The sequence below is a fragment of the Ceratotherium simum genome, chromosome 25, assembly GCF_057802395.1.
Source record: "Ceratotherium simum simum isolate JZ-2026a chromosome 25, ASM5780239v1, whole genome shotgun sequence".
In the NCBI taxonomy this organism is placed as follows: domain Eukaryota; kingdom Metazoa; phylum Chordata; class Mammalia; order Perissodactyla; family Rhinocerotidae; genus Ceratotherium; species Ceratotherium simum.
Genome location: NC_141924.1, coordinates 9,925,406 through 9,949,510, shown reverse-complemented (window position 1 = coordinate 9,949,510; position 24,105 = coordinate 9,925,406). Strand labels below are relative to the sequence as shown.

The 24,105-nt window shown below is 38.3% G+C and overlaps 1 protein-coding gene across 7 annotated transcripts in view; it reads right to left on the bottom strand.

Annotated features, from left to right (window-relative positions):
* Positions 1-24,105, bottom strand: part of MRTFA (myocardin related transcription factor A) — a 196,509-nt gene that overhangs the window by 105,188 nt on the left and 67,216 nt on the right. For all 7 annotated transcript variants that reach the window (XM_087448888.1, XM_087448889.1, XM_087448890.1 and 4 more), the window contains one exon: positions 13,826-14,087. Coding sequence is in view for 1 of the 7 variants with exons in the window: in XM_087448887.1 (XP_087305013.1) it covers positions 13,826-14,087 (262 nt within the window). In the remaining 6 variants the exon portion in view is untranslated. The remainder of the gene's footprint in view (positions 1-13,825; positions 14,088-24,105) is intronic.

The following is a 24,105-nucleotide window of genomic DNA, read 5'->3' as shown; positions in this document are numbered from 1 at the left end:
CATAGCCAACTCATTCAAAGCGAACTCATTCATACTGTATGTCTGCAATATTGTCATTATGCAGTATCAACGCCAGTGGGGTCACAAAGACAAGGATGAACCAGACTGACACTACCTCTGCCCTCAAGGGCCTTACAATGAAGTAGGGCAGAAGAATCTCTAACCAACAATTAAAAAAAAGAAAAGAAAAAATGAAGTGCTAAATAAAAGTATGAACAATGAGCTAATAAACAAATGTAAAAGCAGCAGCAATTAGTTCTGATTATAAGAGACCTGGATTGCTTCTTAGGGGAAGGATGATATGAGCTGGCTCTTAAAAAAATAAAGGCAGCAGAGTTGTCCAATTCCTAACTCCACAGACTTGTATACCCATAAATGATAAAATAACAAAGCCTAAAGAAATCCGGTCTTGACCTAATTCGCCCCCTTACCCAGAGTACTGTACTGACAGCGAGAGACATGTAAGAAACTCTTCTACAAATTCCTGACGAGTGGGTCCCAGTCTATTACTAGAGCACCTGTGGAAGAACCTTAAAAATAACATTTTAGTGGGCAAGGAAATAAACTGAACGGTCAAAAACGACGAAACACCCACCAGCTACGAACATTTGGGGAAAGATTCTTCCTCATTAGTAATCAAAGAAATACAAATTGAAGCGAAAACATTTCATCTATGACATCAGCAAAGTCTTTTACAAATGAGACTACCAACACTAATAAGTGAACCACGCACTTGTACAGGTTGAGAGAAGTATAAACCGGTAGGCCACTTTGGAATGGAATGGGAAAATGTATTTCTTAAGAACCTCAATTCTTACCAAGGTCTACAAAGGCCTGTGTGATCTGGCCCCTATCTCCTTACTTCACTTCACCTTCCCTTACTCCCTCCACTGACACACTGGTATTCTTTTATGCCAAGGTTTCCCCAATAACTCTTACCCCCAGACTTAAAGATTTTTATTTATTTATTTTTTGCCCCCAAAGCCCCAGTAGGTAGTTGTATGTCATAGCTGCACACCCTTCTAGTTGCTGTATGTGGGACTCGGCCCCAGGATGGACAGAGAAGTGGTGCCTCAATGCGCACCCGGGATCCGAACCCGGGCTGCCAGCATCGCAGCGCGCGCACTTAACCACCAAGCCACAGGGCCGGCCCATCCCCCAGACTTAAACACATGCTATTCCCTCTTTCCTTTGTTTGGCCAACCACTACTTGTGCTCTGGCTGTCAGCTTAATGTCTCTCCCTCAAAGAGGCCTTTCCTGACCAATACCCCCACCTAAATTAGAACCATCACTATTAGATTTGCTATTCTGTTATAACAACTTGTGCTTTTTTTTTAAACCAAAGCACTTACCCAAGTATCTATGAATTGGCTTGTATAACTCTTTGTTTAATCTTTCTCTTTCACTAACTGCAAATTCTATGACCATGAAAACCTCTTCTGACTTGCTCCTTACTGTCTCTCCAATACTTAGCATACAGATGGTACTCAACAGTCACTGAATAAATTTTTCAACATTAAAATGGTCAAAGTCTTTAAGCCAATATTTCCATTTCTAAGGAAATAATGCAAAATGCAGAAAAGGCTTTAAAAGATGTTCACCCAAATATTAGTGTAAGTGTGAAAAATAGAAAATAATTCAAATTCCAATCGAGAGGAAATTAAATAAATGATGGTATAGAGTGGAATGTTATACACCCATTAAAAAGGCTACTTTATAAAAAGATTTCAATGACATGAAAAATCTTAAGCTATAATGCTAAACGAAAATAGCATAGTATTTATTTATTTATTTTTTTGTGAGGAAGATCAGCCCTGAGCTAACATCCGAGGCGAATCCTCCTCTTTTTTGCTGAGGAAGACTGGCCCTGGGCTAACATCTGTGCCCATCTTCCTCCACTTTATATGGGACGCCGCCACAGCATGGCTTGACAAGCGGTGGGTCGGTGTGCTCCTGGGATCCAAACCCCGGGATGCCGCACTGGAGCACGTGCACTTAACCGCTATGCCACGGGGCTGGCCCTGCTCAGTTACTTTTAAAACATATATTTGGAAGAAGACTGGAAGAAAGTAAATCATATGCTAATAGCAACTTTCTCGAGGAGATGGGATCCACTGGGAGTTTTTTTTACTTTTTATTTTTTTAAGAGGGAGAGTCTACCTGGTATCTGTTCTCCAGGAGCCTAGCACAACATTTGATGAACACATGAGAATGGGAAATTGATTACTTCTGAGCGCTGAGATGAAGCAGGTTGTGAAATCTCTAACCCACATTGTAAACAGAATCACTTAATGAACTGACATGCTTAAGATTTGCGCATTTTCACAATGGCCGGAGACCTAATCTAGAAAATCCTTGACAATCAGGCTTCCTGAGGAACATAAGTAACAAGAAAGAAAAAGAAAAAGGTGGGAAGACTGACTAACTAAATCTCTTTTCTTTCCCCAAGAAAATATTGTAATTTGGATCAGCAACTTCCCACTCAAAATTTTTACTTCTTCCAGCAGTTAATTAGTACCTCCTGTGCAACACTAAAGCATGAAAGAATACAGTGAGTACCCTTAGAGAAAAAAAATACATTATCTGCCCTTTCTTCCACAGGCTACACATGTGGAAAACAAATGAGTACTTCCTAAGTTTTATACAAAGGAGGAGAAAAGCCTGTGAAAAGGGAAAGAGTATGTCCTTTTAACTCCCCTTCTCTCCTGGCTTACTTCTCTTTACATAACTCTTCCCATCCCACCCAGCATGGTAAGTAACAGACATATACAAACTGTATCTGTTATTTCTTTCAGAAAAATATTTGAGATCAGCAACAACAGTTAGAAAATGAAATTTTTTAAAAGGATAATACGACAGCAATAAAATATATGAAACCTCTAAAACCAAATCTAACAAAAGGTGTGTCAGACCACTACAGAGAAAATTATAAAACCTCATTGGGAGATCTTACAGAAAATCTAAATACTTACATACTACGTTCACGGTATAATATTCGAAAGATGTTAATTCTCCCTAAATTGGTGTATAGATTTAATGCAATCCCAATCAGAATCCCACAGTGATTTTAAAACTCATATGGAAATGCAAAGGACAAAGAATAAGCCAAGAAAGACACTCTTGGAAAAAGAAAAAGGTGGGAGAACTGACTTCTCCCAATATAACAGGGCTTATTACAATTATTATAATTAAGACTGTGAGGTACTGGTGCAGGCATACACAAATCAGGAGAATGGAAACAGTGAGCTCAGAAACACACCCACACACAAGGTAAGTCCTTGATATATGAAAGAGGTAGCTCTGCTGATCACTGGGGAAAGAGTATTTTCAAGAAATGAGAATCCATTTGGAAAAAAAATTAAATCGGGTCTTACCCTAATCCCATACAAAAAACTAAGACAAAACTCACTAACTGTAAAAGACTCATAAATCAAGTACATTAAATTCAGAAATTCTTAATCACACGACACCACAAAAAGAATGATAAAGACAAATCTTAGAGTAGGAGAAGATATCTGTAACATATTTAAGCAACAACAAACTAGTATTTAAAATATACAAAGAATTCTTATTAGTCAACAATAAAAAAACAACAATACAGTAGAAAAAACAGGAGAAAGATTTCACTAGACACTTCACAAAAGAGGAAATCCAAAGGGCCAACGAATATAAGAGAGATTTAATCTCATTGGAAAACAGTAAAATGAAAATCAAGAATGTCATAAGATACCTTCATATAACCAGCAGAGTAGTAAACACTAAAAATTTAACATTCCAAGTGCTGACAAGGATATGAAGCAGTGGGAACTCTCATATACTGCTAGAGAGTATATAAACTGGTACAACCACTTTGGAAAACAGTTTGGTATTACCAAGTAATTTTATATTACTAATGTACCCATGTACCAGGATACACAAGGAACGTTCAGAGTAACATTGTAATAGCCTAAACCTGGAAACAATCCAAATTTTCACCAGCAGAATGGATTTTTTTTTTAATTATGGAATAATTTTCTTTGGGAGCATCCACTACACAGTAATGAAAGTGGGATGAACTTAAGCTATATACATGAATGAATACCACATATGTTGAGCAAAAGCATAATCATTCCATTCATATAAACATCAACTAAATTATACTGTTTAGGAATAAATAAATAATTGTTAAAACAAATGGTTTTCAACAAGTCAGAATAGTGGTTGCTCCTAGGAAGATGAGAGGGGGCTGTGATCAGAGAGGAGCATGTGGCGGCATCCTTGGGGCTCACAATGAGCTGTTGTTGAGCTGAGCAGTGATCACACAGTTCTTTGCTTTATGGCTATGCTGTAAACTATGTTATGATTTACATACTTTTCTGTATATATGTTATTAGTTCCCCCCCAAAAAGAAAAAAAGACTTGAATGGTAAAAGATATATCACCAATCTAATTTCAAGGGGGGGTGATCAGTATAAGAAGCTTTTTCAACCTTGCAGACATAATTTCAAATGTTCTGTCCCACTGTTCTCTAAGTATATTCATATCTGTTGGATCATGAACAATCTGTGATTCAGAAATGAACATTCCTATAGGCGCAGATATAAGCAATTTTTTGTGAGTGATATTTCCAGTTTTTACTTATTCAATCGTTGGTGGGATGGAGAAGGGCACTTTCTCAATAATGAGACCCCCTTCAAAACGCAAAAATTCAAGTCATACAAAGTTCTCATCAGCTTTAATATCCAAGCACAAATTTGTTAACCAGAACACAAGAAGTGCAAGATAGCTATTTAGGGGATGCCTAGAAAGGGGAACCAAGCAGGGAAGAGGAAAGGTAAATCTCACCATTTTCAAAAATGTTGCCTGGTATTCAACCTCTATCCATGACCCAAAAAATTATCCCTCATAAACAGATCACTAGCTCCAAATTTAGTTTAAAGTACCCAAAATGGGAAGGAAAAAAAGAAAAAAAAGAAATTCGATATTGATTAGCTCTGATAAAAGAGCTAATATTTGTTCATTAAAGGAACATGACGGAAGGAAGCAAAAACTAGTAGCTGTGGTACAACTTACTCCTCTTTATACCTTTCAATGTCTTCCTCAGAGTCTCACATACTGTAGGCGCTTTATAAATATCTGCAGAATACTAATTTCCATAGCGGTCACAGCAGTGAACCATAGTAGAATTGCAGGAAGGTACAAATGACTGTCTTGAAATAAAATTTTAAAAGTCAAGGACAAAATAAAAGGTTAAGAATCCTCCAAATATCAGCTTTCTCTTAGAAACCTTTATGAACTTGTCGCCCATTAATTTATCTAACTTTTGTCTGCAATGCCTTCTGAGTACTGCATTGCAGGTAATTACTATTCACTGCATCTTAAATCTATAATTCCCAACTTCGAGAGGCACATCTCTTAGGATATAAGCAAGTCCCCAACTTATAAATGGATCACATTCCAAAAGCTCATTTGTAATTAGATCATTTGGAATATGGAATGCACTTTCCCACAGAAGCCATGAAATACAATTCTGGCAAAATTCCCAGGCTTGCCCACAAAAGCGTATAAGACAACTGGAATGCAGTATATTTACAACATGAAAAAGAAGCAAACAGTGTTTCAGCTCCCATCCTAGAGGCTCCTGAAAATAGGCCCTATGCAGTCTCAGCTAATTCTGAAACTCATTCATACTTAAAAGACTGATATCAGATTAGTATGAAGAAGGAGTGGATATGTAAGGAAAAGACAGCCAAAGAGCACTACACCATTAAAGGAAGAAGCAAAGTGAAACTTAAATTTTCCATTATGATACATTCATTCAATGTGTGCCAGAACTCCTTTCGCTGGAGCCAAAGAGGATGGGGTTAGTTCACTAGAGAGGTTTTTCCAGGCTTCTCCAAGCCCAGGCTGGACAGGATCCACAGGTAGACCAGTTTTATCTTTTAGACCTAAGTGCTCAGTCTAGAAGAAGACAGAGGAGTAATCTTTTAAAATGCACCTTGAAACTTCTCTACCAACTTTTTCCAGTTAGGCTAATAAGGGTTGGGTTAACCAAAGGCACCTCCTCTCATTAGGGCTCCAACTTCCTCTGTTTAGGAAATAGAGGTATCAGGACCTCGACTGCCTACTGCCCCATAAGGACCCTTGCTAAATGACTGAATTTCTATATAAGATACGCTTCTAAATGAAACAGAGCTGAGAAGAAGTAAATTTCTCACTACACCCTTTCAACACACAGTACACCACCCATGAAAAAGCACCTCCTCTAACCCCAGGATTTATTCTGCTCTAGATCTCCACACTTTCCAATTTCACAATCTTCTGATGGATTTTCCAATTCTGCTCTTACCTTTACTTCCCTATAAATAACCATGCAAAGAAGATCTAGTGTAAAATATAATAATGATTTTCTCACCGGTAAATCCAGCCTCTTTCCCCTTTCGACAGGAAGAAGCATTACAGTGCACAAATAGAAGACCCTATTATGGCCAGGAAAGCCCTGCAACTGGACACTAACAGTATTGCCCCTGTCCAGACATTCTCGTGATGGCTGCTGGATGGAATAAAAGAGAAAACAATAAGCATGTGTCACCAGGGAAGCAGTGGTCTGGAACTTTCTAGTCCTCTTAACTTGATAATATTTCCTATTTTCTCTCTATAATAACAGAATCTAATTTTGACAGTTACTTCAGTGATTTTTGCTAAGCAATTAGTATTTCTGGTCACTGGCATACATTCCACCATATAAGGTATTTTTCTGTAGTCATCAAACTTCTTACCGAGTATTTCTTTACTAAGCCCCTCTCCTCCCCTTCAGCACTGTTCTAATACCAGTATTTCATCACTGTTTCCTTTCTAATGCTGAACACAATTTCGTTTTCTTGGGTTTCTTTTCTCCTGCCAAAATGATAATTATGTTGTCTATCGGTTTCAAGTATCCATATTCCCTTATAAGCATGATCAAAATTAATCAATCTGGGGCTCCTGGCAGTCAGGAAACCATTCTAGCAACTGGAGAGGTTGGTCCAGAGACAACTCAAACTAAAGGAGATAGATGATCTGGATCAGAAGTTTTCAACTTGTACTCTTTTGAGAGCTGCCTGAGGGGTAGGAAGGATGCCAAGTAAGTGGGGGTCTGGCTCCTCCATTCAGGTTTCATTCAACCGGAGCAACTATCTTACACATTGGGCTTATATATAAAACTTCAAATTTACAGAGATCTTCAACTTAAAAAAATAGTTAAAACTTCTGGTCTAAATGCTCTATCATTAATTAAGAGAATAAAAGAATTACTCCACAAAATACTTCATCTATGCAGGGCTGGACTCAGAAAGCCTTCCCTCCAAATAATCTAAACCCTAAATTAAAGTTTTTTCTTTTTTCCGTCCAGCAACAGTCAACGATCACTTTCTTTTCTTAACTGCTTAAATCTAAGAAGTCATTGTTTCAGTGAGTTAATAGTTCAGTTTCATCATTCATTCATTTGCTCATATATTCAAGCAAACTTTTATCAAACACTATATCCTAAGACCTTGCTTCTCAAATTGTGGTCCTCAGACCAACAGCATTGGCATCACCTGGATGTTGGTTAGAAATGGAGAATCTCAGGCCTCACCCAGATCTACAGAACCAGAATCTGCATTTAACAAGCACTCTAGTCGATTCACTAGCCCACTAAAGTTTTTGGCTAGGCACTAAGGATACCACAATAAATAAGACAGACATAATTCCTGTCCTCACAAAGCTTCCCATCTGGTCAAATATAACAACCAATAAGTAGATAATTATCACAGAGTACTTTGGAAGAACACTGAAAGAGCAAACCCCTAAACTAAGTTGGGAGTCTGAGGAAAAAGCCCTGAAGGAAGAAGCTCCTTCCTCCGATTCTTAACTAGATAGAAATGTTAGCCAGAAGAGGAGCAGGGTCACTCCAGGAAGAAAAAACAGTACATAAAGTGGAACTGAGATGTGAAAGTGTGTCTCTTATGGGAAACCCCAAATTATTTAGTGAGTGGGAAGAGATGAGGGGTAGGGCAGAAGCTGGCTATGACGGACCTGGTTTGCCATGCTGAGGAGCATAAGCTTTATCCTGGAGGAAATAGGGAACCACTAAGTGATTTCAAGCAAGACAGCAGAAACCTCACTTACAGTTTAGAAAGATCATCCCAGTGGCCATAGGGACAAGGTTAGAAACAAGGAGAGACCAGTTACAAGGCCATTGTTGCAGTAATCCAAGTAAAACAGTAGTAAGAATCTGAACTAAGCAGCAGCTGTAAAGATGGCAAGAAAAGAATGAATCAATAGATATGAACATTGCAGAATCTACAAAAATTGGTGACTGATGGCTGGAAAGAAAGATGGAAGGAGTAAAAGGGAGATGGAATAAAAAATTACTTCCAAAAATAGCATATTATAATCTTTCTGGAGAATAATTTGGAAATATTGACTTAAAAAAATTAAAAACTTCCTGCCTAAACATATTACTTTTGCAATCAGTAGGGGAAAATGTTCTTTATGTCCATATCTTTTCATCTACTTCTGGGAGTTTGTCCGACAGTTATGCGCACCAAGATTTATATACCAAAATATTTACTGTAGTATTATTTATAACATAAAAAAATAAAAACAATGGAAGGGTCTCATAATAGGAGACTGGCTAAATGTTGTATATACACAATTCAAATATCAAGCAGAGAAAAAATATTTTTTAAGACTGTTGAATGATACAGGAAAATCTCATGAAATAATATACAAAAATAATTTATACAGAGCACATATGTGTAAAGTAAACAAAAACCGATAGAAATTATTTACTGCTGCCACTGGCTATCACTGAACTGTGTAAGTACAGGGAATTTTTATTTTCTTTTTTCCTACACTTTGATGATAAAACAAATAAAACTCTTAAAGTTTTCATTTAGGAAGAAAACAAAACAAAACCCACCTTGGTTTGAACATCTGGGTCGAGAGTGGTGCCAATTCCTACAATGGAGTATTCAGTAGGAGCTACAGGTAAGATGATGAGTTTAACTCTGAGCATACTGAGTCTGTGGCACATCCAGTGGAGGTGTTCAACAGACAGCCAAGCATATGAGTCTGGAGCTCAGAGGAGAGACGGCCTGGAGATATTATACGGAATCAATAGCATATGATGGTGGTTAAAGACAACGTTCTGGGGGAAATCATTAAAGGTAAAGATATAGAGTAAGAAGTAAAGAAGCCCTAAAGCTGAACAACGGGGAGTAACCAAATTTAGGAGGTGGGTAGAGAAAGAGAGCAAAAGGTCTGAGCAGAAAAGGGAGTGGCTGGAAAGGTCGAATTTAAAAAGCCAGGAAAGAGTAAGGTGACAGATGTCAGTGGAGGAAAAGTTTAGGTTGGAGGGAGTGGCCAACCATGTCAAATGCTACAGAGAGGTCAAATAGGATAGACAGTGCCTATTTGATCTACAACAAAAAGAACACTAATGACTTTGGCAATGGCAGTTTCTGAAGAGAGGAGGGACAGACACTAGAATAAGGTGAAGTCTCCAGAATGTGGGAAAGTATAGATAGAGTGTGACTGTAAACTACTCTTTCAGGAGCCTGACTACAAAGGGAAGGTTAAAGAGTTGTTGTTCAAAATGGGAAAAAATTCCATTGATTTATATGCCAAAGAGTTGAGAAAGGCTGAAGATACACCAACACCAGTGCCCCAACAGCAACAGCTGCCCTCTACTCCACTGAGACCATCACAGCTGTCAGCACCAATTTCCTCCACTTCCTGCCCAAGATACTAGAGTTTTGTTGTTTGCTATCTGTCATCACTTTCACTGCCATTCCTACTATCCCAGAGGCACACTGGTCCTTACTCCTGCTCAAGGCAGAGCCAATCCCTTTGGATCCCATCCTCTCACATCTCCATAGGAACCTTGTTCTATCAGTTATCCTCTCTCTTTCTGTCTTCACTTTTTCCCTCTGGACTCTTTCCCCTTAGCATATAATCAAGCTGAAGTCTCTGCCATCTTGGGTGAAAAAGGCAGAAATTAGAAATGAGAAAAGAACACAAAAAAACTGCTTGAGTGTCCACTATTTCCCAAAATAAAAACTGCTTGAGTTTCCATTACATTTCCCACTATGGATGTAAAAACAGAGTTCTTGCCTCTATTGGGACAAACAAGTAAACCATTCATCTATTCATTCAACAAATATTTATTGGGTGCGCACTAATGAGCCAGGAGTCGGATCTACACCTGTGAACAAAATCAAGTTTCTGGGCTCATGAAACGTACTACCAAAAGGGGGGTATACAGACAATAAACACACACACACAAATACACACACACACACACACACACACACACACACACACATATATACATACATACACAGATCATATACATACACACACAGAGATCATAATAAGTGCTTGAAAGAAAAAGAAAGCAGGATCAAGAGCAATGGGAGGTGCTATTTTAGATAAGATAGGCAAGGAAGGACTTCCTGATGGAATGACATTTGTGCAGGAACTTCAATGAAGGCACAGCAAGGACCAAGGCCCTGGGGGAGCATACGCAATGTGTTCCAGAAAAAGCAACAAAGTCAGTGTGGCTGGAGCAGAGTAGAGTAGAGTAGTGAGCTAGGGAACAGAGGCAAGAAATCAGGTAACAGAGGATACCAGGGCCATGTCACAAGAACTATGATTTCATCATAAGTCTCACAGGAAGACCTTGAAGGATTCTGAGAGGAGTGTAACAATGTCTGATTTCAGTTTTCAAAGGCTCACTCACGTTGCTGAGTGGAGAATTCCAATGATAATACAGGGTGATGAAGTATGATGATAAGAGGCAACTGGGCAAACCATATGAGGGACACCTAACACTGAATATGAGTCAGGACAGGCTTCTCAAAGGGAGTGATGCCTGAACAGAATACTGAAGGACAAGTAAGAGTCATTAGCAAGAAGAGTGAGGGAGTAGGGTATCCCAAATAGAGGAAATAGATGTAGAAAAGCCACAGGAGTTGTGAAAAGGTTTGGTATTTCTATCCCCCAGTATCAAACAGCAGTCAGAAAATCTTTTATAAAAATATATCACTTGGGCCGGCCCGGTGGTGCAAGCGGTTAAGTACGCGTGTTCCGCTGCGGTGGCCCGGGGTTCACCGGTTCGGATCCCAAGCGCGCACCAACGCACTGCTTGGCAAGCCATGCTGTGGCGGCGTCCCATATAAAGTGGAGGAAGATGGGCATGGATGTTAGCCCAGGGCCAGTCTTCCTCAGCAAAAAAAAGAGGAGGATTGGCAGATGTTAGCTCAGGGCCGATCTTCCTCACAAAAAAATTAAAAAAATAGAAAAATAAAAATAAATAAATAAATAAAAATAAATCACTTATAATGTCTACCAAAAAAAAAAAAAGACATCTGGGAATAAAACTAATAAAATGTTTGCATGATCTTTAAGGAGAAAATCATAAAACTCTGTGAAAAGACATTAAAGAAGGCCTATTTAATTGGAGAGATAAAACTAACTAATAGACAGGTAGATCCAATATTTAAAATGTATAGTCTCCTCATTAACCTATGAATGATATATTTCAAATTAGAATCCCAACAAGTATATCAAAAGACAGGTATGAGAATTTCATAGCAGCATGATTCATTATAGTCCAAAACTAAAACAACCCAAATATCCATCAAAAGTAAAACGGACAGGGCTGGTCCGGTAGTGCAGTGGTTGGGTTCCTGCGCTCGGCTTCAGCCGCCCGGAATTCACCGGTTCAGATCCCAGGCGCAGACCTGCGCACCACTTATCAACCATGCTGTGGCAGGCATCCCACATATGAAGTACAGGAAGATGGGCACGGATGTTAGACCAGGGCCAATTTTCCTCAGCAAAAAAAGAGGAGGATTGGCAACGGATGTTAGCTCAGGGCTAATCTTCCTCACATACACACACAAAAAAAGTAAAATGGACAAATTGCAGCATATTCATAAAATGGACTGATTATATAACAATGAAAATAAACTACAGCCACACACAATTCAACACAAATAAATTTCAGTAACCTAAAAGAAGCCACCAACAGAATACATACAGCATGATTCCATTTATATAAAGTTTAGAAACAACCAAAACTAACCTATGGTGTTAGAAGTCAGGCTGGTAGTTCCCTTTGGGCAGGGAGTATTGATTGGGAAGAGCACAAGAGGTGGTTGTAGGGTGCTGGTAATATTTTATTTCTTCACTAAGTAGTAATTACACACAGGTGTATTCACTCTGTGATAACTCAACAACAAGGACACTTACACCTTGTGTGTTATTCTGTATTAATGTTATGCTACAATAAAATGGAAGTGTACTGGTGTCTGCAATTTACTTTGAAATGCATCTAAAAAATACGAAGGATTGATGGACAGAGGGATGGATAGATATATTATAAAGCAAGCAGTATAAAATGTTAATGGTAGAATCTAAGAAGTGGACATAAAAGTGTTCAGTGTAAAACTCTTTCTACTTTATCATATGTTCGAAATTTTTCATAGTAAAATGTTGGGGAAAATAATCCAACAGTTTTTTTTCATAGAACTTCACAAGGTGATTCTAAAATTATGGAAAATTAAAAGGGCAAGAATAGCCAAAACAACTTCCAAGAAGAAAAAGGCAAGGAGAGATCCATCCTAACAGACAGCAAGACTACTTACTGACCAACAGTAACTAAGATGATGTAGTATGACACAGACATGAATAGAGAGACCAATGAAACAGAACAAAGAGCCTGATAACTAACTCCTGCCCACAGAGCAACAGATTAAGGCTGGTATTAAAGTTTAGTAGGGAAAAGGAGGACTAATTCAATAAATGGTTATTCATAGGTTACATTAGATGAAATTATAGAATATCTTTAATAACTCACAGGGAAAATAAATATTGAACAATAAAAACAAGTTGCAGAAGAATACATACAACTCACTTTGTAAAATACAAAGTTCTCTTTGAGTTCTCTCTCTCCAATTAATATACATATATTTTATGTATGTATATATGGGTTTAAAAAATGAGAAACAAGATTATATATTGCTTAGGAATATATTCATATGTAAAAAAGATACAGAAATACTTGGCAGTGAAATACCAAAATCACTGTAGTAGTTACCTCTGAGGATGGATGACGATCCATGGAGAACACATGAGTCAAGTGGTACGTGAATACACAGGTATTTGCTATATTATTCCTTATACCCTTTCTGAAATCTTAAATATTTCCTAACAAATTATAAATTTTTTTTAACTAACAAAGGTTTGACATAAGAGTGCCTAGTTTGGAAAGAGTACAAAAAACAGTTAACAAGCTGGATAAAAGACTAGGAATGGGGGAATGATAAGAGAAGAGGCTAAAGAAACAGAAAGAGACCAGATTTTGGAAAACAAACCCTGGAAAACACGTCTGGAAATTTGTTTTTAACTCACAAGGCAGTCACTGAAAAGTATTAAGCTAGGGAGTTTTAGAAGATTACTCTGACAAGGTATAGGTATAGTTTCCTAATGACAGAGGCTTGTTTACCATTACCCAATCTTAGCACACTTTATAATATGGTTGATGCTCAATACATATTTGCTGAATTAGTGAATTTATGGAAGAGGTGGAGAGGGAGAAGCAGAGAAGTAGGAAGATAAATTAGAAAACAATTGTAATAACCCAGGCAGGAAATGTTGAGTTTGCAATGATCACCTAAACTTACTATTTCTCTATTTTACAAGAAATAGATTATAAGAAACTTTTAAGAGACATAAAATAAAGTAAGGATCTATAACACTGTAAACATGAAGACCCTGGTTCAAATTAGACAATGCAATAATTCCATATCTACTCACCATTCTTACGCTCACTAAGCGGAGGCAAATTGGGATTCCTGCCAGGATGGAGGCCTAGGGTCAGCTCGGGCTGCAAGGAGAGCTCCTGCAGTTCATTGGCAACAGCTTCGCTCTGGGGGCTAGGTGCCGCAGACAGGGACACCAGCACCGGTTCATCCTCATTTTCGCCAGCCCCTCCTCCGTCCAGCCCATTTACAGCAATGACGGAAGGGGGCAGGCACACTACACCGGAGAAATCCACTTTGGCTTTCGTGATGGCAACCTGAAAATGGAAGGAGAAACAAAAAGTTCAGGTGTCACTGTAAAGAGACTATTCCATTGAATATATGCTGAATACTAATATTATAAATTATATTACTGGCACGGTACCATTATTCTTAAAAGCTTTTTGTAAAGTAAGCGAGCATCATTATTAAATTAATATTTATTATGCTCACAGAGTGCCTGAGATTTCAAGTCTGCTACTATCTTCAACTACATCACTTAGGACAACATACAGTCAAAATAAAGGCAGCACACACACGTACAATGGGATAAAAGAAAACAGTGGCCAAGGAGAAACAGCTATGAGATAAACGTTACCTTCCAACTACTAAGTGAAAGTATCTTGAGAAATAACAATGAGTATTCACAAGGTATTAAAGTATCATATTGTACCAACATAATCTAGGGGAGAAAATTTCTTCAAGAAAACAATCCCCAAGGCATTAGATTCCATAAAGAAATATAGAGATGTCTGTCTGATGATAGATATTAGCCCAAATATTGTAACCTACATAAATATTTATTCATAGTACCCAGGAATAGGATATTAAAAACAAAACACCTGGCAACATGAGAAAGAACAAGATCTTTAAAAATGACAAAGAATACATAGAACATGAAAGTCTTTTTAACTACATGGGAATTAATGGTTAAGTGAATTAAGAGTACATTCATTCACCAAACCCTATCAGTTATTAAGAATACTTTTGGGGCTGGCCCCATGGCTTAGCGGTTAAGTGCGCACGCTCCGCTGCTGGCGGCCCGGGTTCGGATCCCGGGCGCGCACTGATGCACTGCTTCTCCGGCCATGCTGAGGCCGTGTCCCACATACAGCAACTAGAGGGATATGCAACTATGATATACAACTATCTACTGGGGCTTTGGGGGGAAAATAAATAAATAAATAAAAACTTAAAAAAAAAAAAAAAAAGAATACTTTTTATAGGGGTCGGCCCAGTGGCACAAGCGGTTAAGTGCGCGTGCTACGCTGCTGCGGCCCGGGGTTCGCCAGTTCGGATCCCGGGCGTGCACTGATGCACCACTTGTCGAGCCATGCTGTGGTGGCGTCCCATATAAAGTGGAGGAAGATGAGCATGGATGTTAGCCCAAGGCCAGTCTTCCTCAGCAAAAAGAAGAGGATTGGCAGATGTTAGCTCAGGGCTGATCTTCCTCACAAAAAAAAGAATACTTTTTATAAAGCATTCAAAACGTGGAAAATGTCCATCTAAAGTTAAGTTTAAGAAAAGAGAGAGATAAATATGCATACTTATATATAAAATTATACAAAGAAAAAAAGACTATAAGGAAGTATACCAAAACAAAAAACGGGTTTCGTTTGATTGGACTATGAAAATTTTTTCTTTTTCTTTTTTACTTTCTTTAAGTTCCACATTTTCTCTAAAACATGTATATTGTTTTTATAATGAAAAAGCTATAGTTCTTAATCTAGAAAAGGCACCTAGGAGTTCCCTGCAGATTTTAGCGAGGTCTTTACTCTAATTTGCTTCAGATGAAAAAACCAACAAACTATCAGAAAGCCAGGAAATGAAGAAAGCATTAAACACTAAAAAGACCATCACATTCTACCATGATGTAAGGCTATAACGTGCCCGCTAGCCCACTATAGCCTTTATTGTAGTTCTGGTTGACATAGCTCATAAAATATAAAATGGATTGGAAAAGACTCAGATAAGAGCAATTAAGATGAGAGGGTGACATTAAGAAGAATAAAGATATTAAGAAGGACTCTTTACTCCAAAAAGGTTAAAAGAAGACTCCAGTGAGGCAAGTTCAAAAGAAAAAAAACATTAGGAACTCAATATTCTAAAAATGGGCACACATTAGGAAAAGGATTTTTTAAGGGTTTGAACAATTTTAGGAACTACAAAACAACAAATGTCTACTAAGAAAATCCAGAATCTAGGGCCGGCCCCGTGGCTTAGTGGTTAAGTACGCGCGCTCCACTGCTGGCGGCCTGGGTTCGGATCCCGGGAGTGCACCGATGCACCGCTTCTCTGGCCATGCTGGGGCCGCGTCCCACATACAGCAACTATGACATACAACTATCTGCTGGGGCTTTGGGGGAAAAATAAATAAATAAATAAAATTAAAAAAAAAAAAAAGAAAATCCAGAATCTAACCTTCAAAGAATTTTTTCCCATCTTGCCTATGACTTAGCATTATTTAAGCCATGTCTGTGTATATTCAGGGAAAAACAACTGTTGCACAGAATTAATCCATCTGGCTTGCTATTCTTTGCCACTGACCCTGAAAGAGCATGTTTTGTTTTCCTGAACAGCAGACTTTTCAGACTAAAAAGATTCAATTTGATGATATTCAAGGATCCTTTGAGACCCAAACTCCTTAGGACAGCAATCCTCAATACCCTTCCCCACCCTGACACATATGTGCACGTGTACGCACAAATGTGCACACAGATGACGGCACTGAGAAGTGTGTTTTTAAAAAAAACAAGAACTCTTCAGTTAAGTCCTAAAAGAAAGTAGGAGGAGGATAGGGTCAAAACTTCAGCCCTAAGACCTAGGAAAAGTGGCTTTACATACAGTAACAGGTTTTAAATAAACAGTGTCAATATACAATGGAATACTATTCAGCCAAAAAAAAGGAAATTCCGCCATTTGCGACAACATGGATGGCCCTTGAGGGCATGATGCTAAGGGAAATAAACCAGACAGAGAAAGACAAGTACTGTACAATCTCACTTACATCTGGAATCTAAAAACAAACAAACAAAAACAAACCTTATGGAAAAAGAGATCAGATTTGTGGTTACCAGAGGTGGCGGGGGGGGGGGGGGCGCGCGGGGGTGGGGGGGGGAATTGGATGAAGGTGGTCCAAAGTACAAACTTCTAGTGATAAGATAAATAAGTACTGGGGATGTAATGTACAATATGATGACTATAGTTAAAACTGCTGTATGGTATATTTGAAAGTTGTTAAGAGAGTAAATCCTAAGAGTTTGCATCACAAGGGAAAAAAACTTTTTTTTCTTTTTCTTTTTTTATCTACATGAGACAATGGATGTTAACTAAATTTATTGTAATAATCATTTCACACTATATGTAATCATTTCATATTACACTGTACACTTCAAACTTACACAGTGCTACATGTCAATTATATCTCAATAAAACTGGAAAAAAACAGTTATTAAATCATTATAGATTATATGAGTTCACACCTCTCATTAGAAAATTGAGAAATTTAACTGAGATGGTAACAACTGTGTACGCAGCAGATAGACACTGCAAATATATTTGCACATTAACAGGCACTCAATAAACTCTTGTTGTCTGAACAAAGACAGAAGCAAATGAAAGATACCTAAAGATAATCTGGGGACCAACACAGGCAGGCCTTGAGGAAAATGTGAATGACGTAAGGAAGACTGCCTGAAAGATACAGAAACACCGAGAATAATGTTTGGAAGTCAAGTACAGGAACCAGCAGCAAGCCTCATTCCATTTACGTACTCCAGTTAAACTGCTGGACTAGAATTAGTTTCATATAAAAAGTTTTACCCATTATTTCAGTCTTTACTAATATCTGTGATACTATAACTTAGTCTGAGATTAAGTAATAAATTTTATGCTACTTGGGGGAGAAGGGTGGTAGAATAAAAGAATGCCAGCAATTTTATAGTGTTTACCAGATTAAGAGAAAAACCAAAACACTGCTTCACAATGTATAATTCTTTACATGATTACAAAACACATTCAATGTTAATAGGTAAACGAATATTTCTCATTTCAAATGACTTATTTTTTTCATTAAAAATGGCCTAGCAGGGCCGGCCCCGTGGCTTAGCGGTTAAGTGCGTGCGCTCCGCTGCTGGCGGCCCAGGTTCGGATCCCGGGTGTGCACTGATGCACCGCTTCTCCAGCCATGCTGAGGCCGCGTCCCACATACAGCAACTAGAAGGATGTGCAGCTATGACATACAACTATCTACTGGGGCTTTGAGGGGGAAAAATAAATAAATAAAATCTAAAAAAAAAAAAACAAATGGCCTAGCAATAAGAGGATATGTACAAACATTTTTCCAAGGAAGATATATAGAAGGCCAATAGGCATATGAAAAGATGTTCAACATCACTAATCATCAGGGAAATGCAAATCAAAACTACACTAAGATACCACCTTCTACCCGTGAGAATGGCTATAATCACCGAGACAAAAAACAACAAATGTTGGAGAGGATGTGGAGAATAGGGAACCCTCATTCACTGCTGGTGGGAATGCAAACTGGTGCAGCCTCTATGGAAAACAGTACGGAGATTCCTCAAAAAATTATAAATAGAAACACGTTATGATCCAGCTATCCCACTTCTGGGTATTTATCCAAAGAACTTGAAATCAACAATCCAAAGAGGCTTATGCACCCCTATGTTCACTGCAGCATTATCCACTATAGCCAAGATGTGGAAGCAACCCAAGTGTCCATCAACAGATGATTGGATAAAGAAGATGTGGTATATATATACAATGGAACACTACTCAGCCACAAAAAAAGACAAAATCATCCCATTTGCAACAACATGGATGGACCTGGAGGGTATTACATTAGGTGAAATAAGCCAGACAGAGAAAGACAAACACTGTATGACCTCTCTCATATGTGGAATATAAACAACACACGGACAGAGAGAACAGTTTGGTGGTTGCTGGGGGAAGGGGTGAAAGGGCGCATTTATATGGTGACTGATAAATAATAATGTACAACTGGAATCTCACAATGTTATAAACTATTATGACATCAATAAAAAAAAGATATTAGATCTTAGGAAAAAAAAATGGCCTAGCAATAGTGTGTACTGGGCATAGAGTTTTAGTTTTGCAAGATGAAAAACTTCTAGAGATCTGTTGTACAACAATGTGAACATACTTAACACTACTGAGCTGCACACTTAAAAATGGTTAAGATGGTAAATTTAATGTTATATATTTTTTACCACAGTAATTTAAAATGGCCTGGCAAGATCTCTGCTTAAAAAAATAATTGACTGGGGTCAGCCCGCTGGTGTAGTGGTTAAGCTCAGCACGCTCTGCTTCAGCGGCCCCAGTATGCAGGTTCGGATCCTGAGAGCGGACCGACACCACTCATCAGCCATGCATGCTATGGCAACAACCCCCATACAAAATGGAGGCAGGTTGGCACAAATGTTAGCTCAGGGCAAGTCTTCCTCAGCAAAAAAAAAAAATTTACTAAGCTAACTCATATTATTCATCGAGCTTGAAAGAATAAATTATCTATTCTTTAAATGTTCTTTACTTTACTTTTCACTAATTCTGAAAACCTTCCTATTACTTTGAATTAGTTAATTATTATTATTGCTGAGATTCAGAAATCTGACATTCACATGTGTTACTGCTCCAAGGAGACAAAAAAGATCTATCACATGATATCATGATTTTTCTAATGAACCATGAAGTTTAACTGCATGAGTCTGTAATTCTGGTATGCACTTAATGCACATAACCAGTACTTCTAGAAAAAGATTTTTTTTAAAGAAACTGGAAAACGGCCCCCCGAGAAAGTCAACCCAAGTCTAGTGCTAGGCATGAAGAGAAAATAAACAAGTTTAAAAAGCGATGTTTCTTAGAACACATACATTTTTAATAGATTAAAGAAAGGAGTAGCAAATTCTGCAGTGACTTGGACCATGATTGTGCTTGCCACTGCCTGGAATGAAATAAAAAGCAATTTGAAAAACTATTTTAGTGTGTGTTTCACAGAATTTATTTTAATAGCTTAGTAACTCATTAAGTTCCATATTTACAGAATCATTAAGGGCTTGAAGAGGTCACAAAATTTTTATATATATACTTTACCACATATTTTTATTAAGTAAATTACATGCTATGGTGGTATTTGTTAAAGATTTCAGGGCCGGCCCGGTGGCTTAGCAGTTAAGTGCGCGCACTCCGCTACTGGCGGCCCGGGTTTGGATCCCGGGCACGCACCAACACACTGCTTCTCCAGCCATGCTGAAGCCGCGTCCCACATACAGCAACTAGAAGGATGCGCAACTATGACATACAACTATCTACTGGGGCTTTGGGGGAAAAAAAAGAGGAGGATTGGCAATAGATGTTAGCTCAGAGCCGGTCTTCCTCAGCAAAACAGAGGAGGATTAGCACAGATGTTAGCTCAGGGCTGATCTTCCTCAGAAAAAAAAAAAAAAAGATTTCAAAAGTTTCAGGATATATCCTTTAAAAATGCTAATATTAAACTGTATTACAATAAAATTCTTTCATAAAAATCATGGGGGGGCAGATAGATGAAACAATAGTGGCAGAATGTTGATACCTGTTCAAGCTGAGTATCGGATACATGGCAATTCATTATACTATTATTCTCTCTACATTTGTGTATGTTTGATAACATTCTTAAAATGTTTTTTAAAAAAATAAGATTCTTCCATAGAAGAAGGTGAAGACTTGGTGAGACATAAAGCAAGGTTTCCTTAATCTTGACCTTAGAAAATAAGCCAAACAAAAGTCAAGTATAAGTAGTGACAAAAGAGAGAGAATATTTAGCATAAAATATATACATTGAGAAGATTGATTTCTCTAGCAAACACACTACTTTCTACTCATTTTTAAATAGCCCACAGGAGAAAGTCTTAATAAACTCTGACAATCTAGAGACAAGATCCAAAAATGTTGAAACATAGCCATCATGGAATTAGTCTCCTCTACCAATTCCTGCATACTCCTAAAATTTTACTTACTGTAAAACTTGCACAAAAAAGAAAACCTAAGAGTAATGTCTCAGATTATATGTATCACATTATTTAGAAAAATTAACAAGTCTCAAATAAAATACTTTCTGAAATGTCTCAAAAGTAATTAAAATAACCAAAAGAAAAAAATCTGCGTCATGTTTTAGTGTTGTAAACTTATAATTCTACTGAGTCCAAGATCAAACTTCCTTTTTCATCATAGGATCACCAACTCCAATTTCTTGGCTGCTGACTTGCATATGATCAGTAGCAGCCAGAACAAAACAACATGGGGGCAGGGTCATCTCCCACAACCCATCTGTCTCCCTCTCTTGCAGGTCTGATTCCGCCTCGTCTTCTCGCCACTCCCCCCGCTTTTTGGGCTGCATGCCTTATAAACAAATAAATAAAAATTATAAAAAAAATTGTTTTTAATCAATTAACGAACTTCCTTTAGCTGGAGAGATTTTTACTTTTCTTTTGCTTTTTTTTTTTTTTAAGATTTATTTATTCTTTTCCCCCCAAAGCCCCAGTAGATAGTTGTATGTCATAGCTGCACATCCTTCTAGTTGATGTATGTGGGACGCGGCCTCAGCATGGCTGGAGAAGCGGTGCGTCGGTGCGCGCCCGGGATCTGAACCTGGGCCGCCAGCAGCGGAGCACGTGCACTTAACCGCTAACCCACGGGGCCAGCCTGACTTTTACTTTTCTTGATTTATCTTCAACATAGCAGATAAACCAAAATATTTAAAAGTTTTACTGTCTAAGCAGACATAAATATAAAACTGAACATGAAGGAATTCAGGAACAAGTATTTTCTGACAGCTTACCATATATGTACTAGGTACTGCCCTAGGTCTTACAGCAGCAGGTGAGGAAAACATCAAGTCTTGGCTAACCAGATGCTCTTCTCTCTGTGATTACCATGTCCATCACCTTCACATGGCTTAAAAACTACTCAGACTTCTAGAGATGGCAAAGAAAAGGCCTTTCTGCTCCTCCTTCATCTCAGAAATTATCCAAAACCAGGGAGTACGAGAAACAGAAAAACATAAAATTTACATCAAAACAATGGAAAGCACATGGAAGATTGGTGTGGCAGACTGAAGATGGCTGCAAATTCTCTGACACTTCTCCCATTGATAGGTGCAGTCCATTTCCCCTCCCCTTGAATCAAGCTGGTCTGTGACTGCCCTGACTAACGGAGTACTTTGAAAATGATGCTATGCCAGCTCCGGGTCTAGACTTTAAGAGGAATGGCAGCTTTTACCTTGGTGTCTTGGAGCCCTGTGTCCCCATATAAAGAAGTCCGATTACTCTGCCGGAGAGACCATAAAAAGAGGTCTCAAGACTCTGCCAAAAGGAAGAGGGATCCAATTGAGACTAGTCTTCCAGATATCCCCACCAAGGTATCAGGCATGTGCACTCTTGTACCTTCCAGACAAGCCCAGTCACGTGCTGAATGCTACCATGTGGACCCAACTTAACACCATGTGGAGCAGAAGAATCCCCAAGCTAAGCCCTCCCCAAATTCCTCAACCACAAAATTATGAGATATAATAAATGACATCAGACTTCTTAACATCAACACTGGAAACCGAGATAGTGGAATATGCCTTCAAATTCTGAGGAAAAAGAATTGTTTACATAGTGTGACTATCAATCAAATGTGAAGACATTTGGAAAGTAACAAAAATTTTACCACCCAAGTAGTTTTTTTCAGGAAGCTCCACAGAGCTATGGTCTTGGTTCACTTGAGGTTTTCAGCGCCTCCTGATCATTCCCCAGGGAATCAGCCATCCAAGTTTCTCCTCTTCTCCCAATAAACTAGATAATGGTAACACAATATGACACTGCCTCTTCAAATACAACAATACAAGGCTTCACTTCTCACTACTCCCCTTTATGCACCCTCTACTCTAATCATACGTACCTGTTACACTGCTCTGACTACCTAGAATTGCCTCTTCTCCAATCTAGCCCCCTCTCTCTATTATCCATCCCCTTCCAACAGACTATGCTTCCATAAGATCCCAGGCTTGCTTCTATCACTGCTTACTTCTACTACTATTATAATGCATTGATCCTCCACTAGATAGTAAGTTCATTGAGAAAGAAATTGTTCTATTGTCTTTTTGACTCGTGTGCCTAGATACAATACTTGACACAACAGGAACTCAATAAATGTTACATTTACTGATTATATTAACCTTACAGCAACCATATCATATATACAGTCCAAGTCAGTCCTGATACAGAAAAAAAGAGGGAAGAAAGTTCTGTCACAGGGAGGTACTGGTGTTTAGAAATATACAGATCAGAAAAGGCTTTCTGAGAGAGGTAATATTAATATTTGAGAACAGTCATAAAAAATGGATGGGACTGACAGGATTCACTTATTTTTCATTTATTCTTTCCATAAACATGTATTGAGTACCTACTACATGTCAGGTACTGTTCTGGGTGCTGGAGATACTACAGCAAATAAAACAAAGTTCCTGCCCTCAGGGAGCTTATATTCTTCCAGAAGACAGAACAGCATGAACAAAAACATGGATGTGAGAAAATGTAGTATGTTCTAAAAGGGCAATCCAGTTTGGCAGATCACATGGTTCAAGTACAAGTTATATGAGATGCGCATGGAACAGCAAGCTGAGTTTAGCTCTAAGAAGTAGGGGAGTGACATGACCAAACCACATTTTAGAGAATTAGTCTGGTGGTGGAGTAAATACCAGATTAGAAAAAAGGAATACGACGTTGGGGAAAAAAGTTACAAAGCTACTTCATTAGGCAAAGTATAACATCTTGAGATCCTGAATTTGGATAGTAAATGTAGAAAGGGAACTGCCACACAACACAGAATCATACCTGGCACAGAGCAGGAACACAAATCTTTGTTGAATTAATGTTGAATGAATAAGACAATTTACATGCGAAAGGATGTGATTGTGTTTGGTTGTGGGGGGTGAAGGAAAAGGAGGTATCAAAGATGACTCCACGGTTTTAAGCCAGAGTGACTGCTAGAATGGTAATTCTGCTGAGAGAATCAGGGAAGAAAGGAGACGGAATTCTATCTGAGGGGATGATGAATTTGATTTTGGATGTTGGGTCCAGGAGCCAAAGCCAAATAACGGAAATGTCATTTGAGTTTCCATTAGGTATATGAGAAGGAAAACAGGGAAATGAAGGTAGAATGACAGAAACAAAGAAGAATACAAGAATAGGAAGAAAACCACAGAAAAAAAGTAGAGAGAGTAAGAGAAAGAGGCAG